Below are 6,112 nucleotides of genomic sequence, written 5' to 3'. Positions count from 1 at the left end.
AGGAATTATTGTTGCTTTTTTCCCCTTCATTTTTAGTCATCGCTTATTCAAACGTTTGCTCACACTCTCCCCCTTTCCCTCAGCTTCTCCGAACTCGATCCCAATGTCCGAACCCCAGCTCCCTAACCCCAACCCTCAACCCGCCGGCACCCCCACTGAGCTACCCGCCCACTCGATTCCACCCGACCCGCTATTGGATTCGGGCTCCTTCATCGACCCCGACCGCCACGACACCGGGGCTGAGTCCCCCCAACACCACCAATGTCAACCGGCCCCCAGCGTGGAGTTCGGGCCGGGGGTGGTTATTGCGGCAGAGCCCATTTCCATGTTGGCACCTTCCGAGAACTCGGCGGAGGCCGCACCTCGGTCGGTGAGGAGGAGAAACCCGGAGGAGATGTCGAAGAGGCCGAGCTGGTTGCCAGAGGACTGGCAGATTGATTTGAGAGTCCGAGCTTCTGGAGCTACCGCTGGACTTATCGATCGAGTAGGTTTCTTCTTTCTCTCTATGCATACTCTTGAAAGAATTTATGGCCATTGATTATGTGTCTTAAAGTTGGTTGTATTGGTTTGAGTGAGGAGAAGAGATACCGGCGTTATGCCTGTATGCGGAATGATGAATATTGCAATTTGTTATTTGGGGATGCTTCAATGTGTGTAAGCTGGTTCTTGGGTGGATCTTCTCTTTTACTTGTATGTATTATATTTGTTGTGGAGTTGATGTAATAATGCTGGCCTTGGCATGACTAGGTTTTAGGGCTATGTGGAATAACAGTAGATACCAAGCATGAGTCGAAGTCGAGCAATAAGATCAAACTGTTCAAGTCCATGTTAATTTGGTGTCGGAGTCATGCAGTCAAGCTCATTGCTTGTTAGACAATTGAAAGTACACTAAAGATTCAACTACATCTGCTCTAGATAGCAAATTAATCTTGTGTCTATTAGACTATTGGTTTCGATTCAATTATTGAGTAGTTTGCATCATTTCTAGTTAGCATCCAGAAATAGTGTAAACTATCTAATCTTTCATGAGGTCACTAGTTTCCTAATTCTTGAAAGTCATAAACTCATTAACGACTTCCCTTTCTTTTGGTGCCCTTGGTTAGCGAGTTCTGGAGTTATGTTCATAGAAATGGTTGACACACGTACTTTTCTATGTGCTAGACTTGATATATCATACATGCAAGATGTAAGTCTTCATAAACTACTTGGAGCACCACTAATTACATTTAGAGAGTATTTAAATGTTTTTTGCATGTGGCTTTGTTGAGGTGTGTTCATGCACACGTGCTTTTATCTGTTATAATGTTGATTGTGCTTCTTCATGTTCAATTGTATATCTTCACTTTGATGTTGACAGTTTGTTTTCCCGGAGATCCATAGGTAATCGTGTTATGTGCATAAAGAGAAAGTAGTTATCCAAACAATTAAGTAATATGTTTGTGTTGCTCATGGAACAACTCATATTTCCTCCTGATTGACTTGAGATGAGTGAGCTGACCAAGCTAGATCTTGTTATCTATTCATAGTTGGTAGAAGGATGAGTATTTGATTTGGTACATTCGTCATGTGAGGAGTCTTTAGCACAAAACTTCTTTTATGATTTATCATTTTGTGTTGTGGTTGATGATGTTGGATGTTACTCAGATGGATTGTACATTCCAGGTGATTCTTATAGTATAGTGATTGGCATGGCATGATAAGGATCTTTTTTTTCTGCTTTTAAAACATTTTTTAATGTTCTGATTAGGATCTTTTTTAATAAGTTGAGACCTAAAGTACTTCTTTTTCTTTTACCAAAATTACCTCTTCAATTGCCATCATACATTCCTCTTTGTTGGTTGAGGGTAACACTGGAATAGATAATATGTTGTATTTCTTTTGATAATGGAATTCATGGGTAAGTACAACTATGAGACAGTATCAGACTGATTATGTCATTCTAAGAGTTGGTGCACTGTGTTATTTTAGCACTTTTTGTTTTGATAACGACATTGTTTAAAAGCTGATCAGCCTCTCTGTAAGGAAGCCCAATTACCAAAGTTAAAAGTGGCGTAAGCATGCCAGGCCCCGACAACTTCCAAAGTTAAGACAAACTCAAATATAAAAAGCTTTCTTTCACTCGCAGACTAAGCATGTGAGGACTTGATGGATTCCATGTGAATACTGTTTAACGTACTCCCACTACCCAAATTTGAGATGTCCCAAAATAAGACTCCATTTTTCCAGAATTATCACCTCAACTAAAGGAATGATGTGACACCAACTCTCAACCATTACTTTCAAGGACAATAATGAAACATATACAATACTTCAATTTATTAACTCTCACCTAAAACTTGGATCTGGGTCGAATGGGAGTTTTCATTGTGGGATGGAGGGAGATTTTGTCGACATTTGTGCTTTCGGAGTGAGATTTTGATTTGTTTATTATGACCACTTTTGTGATCTCAGAACCGTTTGTAGCGCAGTTAACTTGGACTGTTTGGCAATTTCTTTGTGTAGATGTTCAGCTGTCTCTATTGATACATTTTGTCTATTTAAAATCTTGTGGAGATGCTTATGGATCGTTCAAAGAGCTTCATCCTTCTTCTTTGGTCCATCAAATTTGTCACTCTTGCTTCGGCCCTGTCTGATGATTTGACCTTCTGAATGCCTTTTTGCCGATTACTTCCCAGTCTTCGTGACATCTTTTGCCATTTTCAACTACAAGCAACTGGGATGAAATCTCTCATACTCTACATGTTACTCCTGTTTTGGTGAAACTCTTTAATGTTCTTTGATTTTCAGAGTCTAGGTCATGACATGAGTCGGGTGCAGTTGTTTTATGCCACCTACCATCTTTATTAGATCTTAAATTGATCACACGGGAGGAAATTTTGTTTGACCGTCTCCATTGATGAGAATGTTGAAAAGATCAAGCTTAATGTACTGGAGTCTGAAAGTGTTAAGCTACACATTATGCAAACAGCCAAATAAAGATTGATTCCTTGAGTAAATGCATGTTAGATCTCTGTTACAAGAGCCTAAAAGAGGGGTGAAATCTTTCTCTGCTAAACTCGTTAACGCCAGATAGGTGCCCCAAAAGTTGGAGATTAAGTTGGAAGGTTGATCCGCTGGTGGATTAGCAGAAAAAGTTGATAGAGTAACTTGTCTCATTATTAATCATGACAGAGATAGATATGTTGCCTCTTTTAGAATTAAAGGTGATAAATGTTTGAAATTATATATTGGATCCATGTAATAATGGGTTTCTCTGCACGAATGTTATCTAAAACAATGTTTTGTTTGGATAAAAATTCACAGGACCTGATATTATTTTCATGCGATGATTAATAACATCTGAATTGAAACATTAACAGTACCGATATTATTTTCGTGCGATGACTAATAACATTTGAGGGAACTGGAGGTCAAATTGAGGAAAACTGCCAATCATTCACTTGTAAATTTGCACGGCACTTGTTTGCATGTATGCTACGTAATGCTGATGGTGCTTTGTCTAATAATTTTCATATTTGTTCACCTAAGGGGAGCATGTTGGGTCACATTGATATCCAGAAAATCAATTGCATGATTTTATTGCTTTTAGACTTTTAATAAAAAATACTCCATTTGTTGACACAACTGCCAAAAGCACTCCCTTTTTGCTCTTTCCTTTTCCTTATCTTGGAGCATCAATGCTTATTGGGAAATGTTTCTACTATGTACTTGGTCTTATTGCATGTTTATGTTTCAACAAACATAGATGTAAAATTAAATGTACACTTTTGTCTGCATTTCAAGTATGCCTGTCCAAGATCAGCATAGTAGTATGACCTGAAGTTGGATTGTGAGTGTTTTTCTGGGATCTCTTCCTTTGCTCTCTTGAACTCCTCACTTGTAACTATAATATTAGGTGTCTGGTGAAAAATCGCCAGCGGAGATCAGCATGCAATGATAGGTTAAAATACTATGATTAAGTTAATTATTATGTTATATTATTTGCTAATTATGATGTACATGGAAATAATATTTTCTCTTTGGTCGTTCAATGATCGTCGATGAAACTACTAAATAAACACGTGTTGGATATCCACATTTTGCAGTATTATGTTGAACCATCGGGACAACGCAAATTCCGTTCAAAGGTTGAGGTGCTTCATTATTTAGAAACGGGAGGTAAACCAAAGAGGAAGTCGACTTCTGAAGCAGATGCTGGGGTACGTAAAAAAATTTCGTTGGTTGAGGTTTTTCCCTTTGATATAAATTAATACATCAATTTCACTGTACTTTATGGTGGTTAAATCTTTTGTTCTTTCTCTGAACCAAGATGGTATATATTTGTTTTGCAGAGTTCCGCAAGTCCCGCGAGCCAAAAACAAAAGAAGTCGAGCGCAAAACGCAAGAAATCCGAGACCTTAAATTCTGAGACTCATGTCCCCAATGGCGTTCAGAGAGATACTCCTCAAGAGAGATGAAACTGTCGGGACAAGCGTAAGCAAGCTGTAGCATATGCACTCCTAGATTGACGCTGATGGAAATGTTGAAACATTAACAGAGGACCGAGTTCTTTTGAATTGTTATATATTGTGGACTGGATTTTAGTTGGAATTATAGGCCTTTTACATGTCCTGAATACAGATTTTCAGTTCAATTCTGCTAGTGCTTGTGATCTTTGTTCGAGACAGAGTCAAATATTTTTTTTCTTGGACATTTACAGTTGAGATAGAACAATCTTGTACTGGAATTCTCCTTTTGGAGCAGTCTTGCTGACAGATTTTCTTGGAATATTTATGATGCAAAATGATGTTTCCCAATTAAGCTCTTTTAGGATTAGTTCTCTTTGTCATTTTATTTCTTGAGTAGCTTTAATCAGCCTGGTTCTTTTGCGATATTACTATTGCTTGTTCTATTGTCGCGATTTACGTCAACCAGGTTTATAGTTGCAATTTACTACGATGAAATTACATCAGTAAAGTTACAAAACTTGTCCGTTTTCAGGTTAGAAATATGTGAGTTGTCACTATAAATGTTTCACCAATCATTTATGGTTAAAATTTTATATATAATTCTTGTCATTAATAATAACAAGACCGGCTATGACATTTTCCATGTTTATAATCCAACATATACTAACATTAAGGGATAATTACATTTTGTTTTTTTTAAAGTTGGTGTAATTACACATCGACTTCTTGTGGTCTAAAAAATTACATTTAGTACCTTTGAGAAAGTTAAAATTCACCGAAATTATCCCAAGAAAAATCTATATTTATCCCCGATTGCTTCGTTACTGATTTATTAAAAGTCAAATAAATATTTTTATGATCAAATTATTCTCATATGCCTTTACTTATTAAGCATGTGAGAAGGTATAGGATAGTTTAGTTAGAAAAAATTATTTAACTTGCAATAAGTCAATCGACAGTAAATATTAATTTTCATTCAGTTTTTCTTTTTTTGTTAATATCAAGAAATTCTTTGAATTTTGACTAAAGAAGTAACTTATTTGTTAGATGGATGTAAATGTAAAGGGTACTAGATGTAATTTTCCAAACCATAAATAATGTACATATAATTATACTAAATTTTAAGAGATGACAATATAATTATTCCTGACATTAATGTAGAGCATCTTTACCTCAAATAGTTATTTAAAAATTAATAATTTGGGGCAAATTACAATTTACCTACCTATGGTACAGAAAATAGGCAATTAGTCCCTTTGTGAAAAATAAAATAGCAATTTACCTCCTTCTATGTTTAAAAAATATGCAAAATACCCTCTTCATGTGAGTGATGTGCACGTGCGTTGAGTGCGATCTGCTTCATTTTTTGCTTTAAAATATACCCTTAATCAGAAATCATTAAATCTTGTTATATATATATATCAACAGTCCAGATATAATAAACAAATCGATGGTCTATTTTATTTTATTTTTAAATCAACGATCTATATTTGATATAAAAATCATCTAAATTAAATTAATGCCTCAAATTTATTATAAATTTATAAAATTATAAAAATAAATTTATATAACTAATAATACATAAAATGTACACACACACATGTGTATATATATATACAGTATTTAAAAAGTAAAAAAAATACAGAAAAATAAGGGGTGGGGTG

General features: G+C 35.7%; 1 protein-coding gene across 1 annotated transcript; it reads left to right on the top strand.

Annotated features, from left to right (window-relative positions):
• Nucleotides 1-4,809, top strand: LOC105171028 (methyl-CpG-binding domain-containing protein 5). The gene is made up of 3 exons (XM_011092023.2): nucleotides 1-484; nucleotides 4,086-4,199; nucleotides 4,332-4,809. Exons 1-3 carry the CDS (start codon nucleotides 104-106, stop codon nucleotides 4,455-4,457), a joined length of 621 nt encoding a protein of 206 aa, XP_011090325.1. The 5' UTR covers nucleotides 1-103; the 3' UTR covers nucleotides 4,458-4,809.

Source organism: Sesamum indicum, linkage group LG9 (assembly GCF_000512975.1).
Source record: "Sesamum indicum cultivar Zhongzhi No. 13 linkage group LG9, S_indicum_v1.0, whole genome shotgun sequence".
NCBI classification, from domain to species: domain Eukaryota; kingdom Viridiplantae; phylum Streptophyta; class Magnoliopsida; order Lamiales; family Pedaliaceae; genus Sesamum; species Sesamum indicum.
Note: the sequence above shows the minus strand (reverse complement) of the source record. Positions and strands in the feature narration are given on the sequence as shown.

Bases quoted from the DNA above. Each gene is read 5' to 3' on its own strand.
- LOC105171028 (XM_011092023.2), top strand. From the start codon at position 104: ATGTCCGAACCCCAGCTCCCTAACCCCAACCCTCAACCCGCCGGCACC. The intron at 485-4,085 runs GTAGGTTTCTTC...CACATTTTGCAG, and splicing joins CCGCTGGACTTATCGATCGA to TATTATGTTGAACCATCGGG. The intron at 4,200-4,331 runs GTACGTAAAAAA...TTTGTTTTGCAG, and splicing joins CTTCTGAAGCAGATGCTGGG to AGTTCCGCAAGTCCCGCGAG.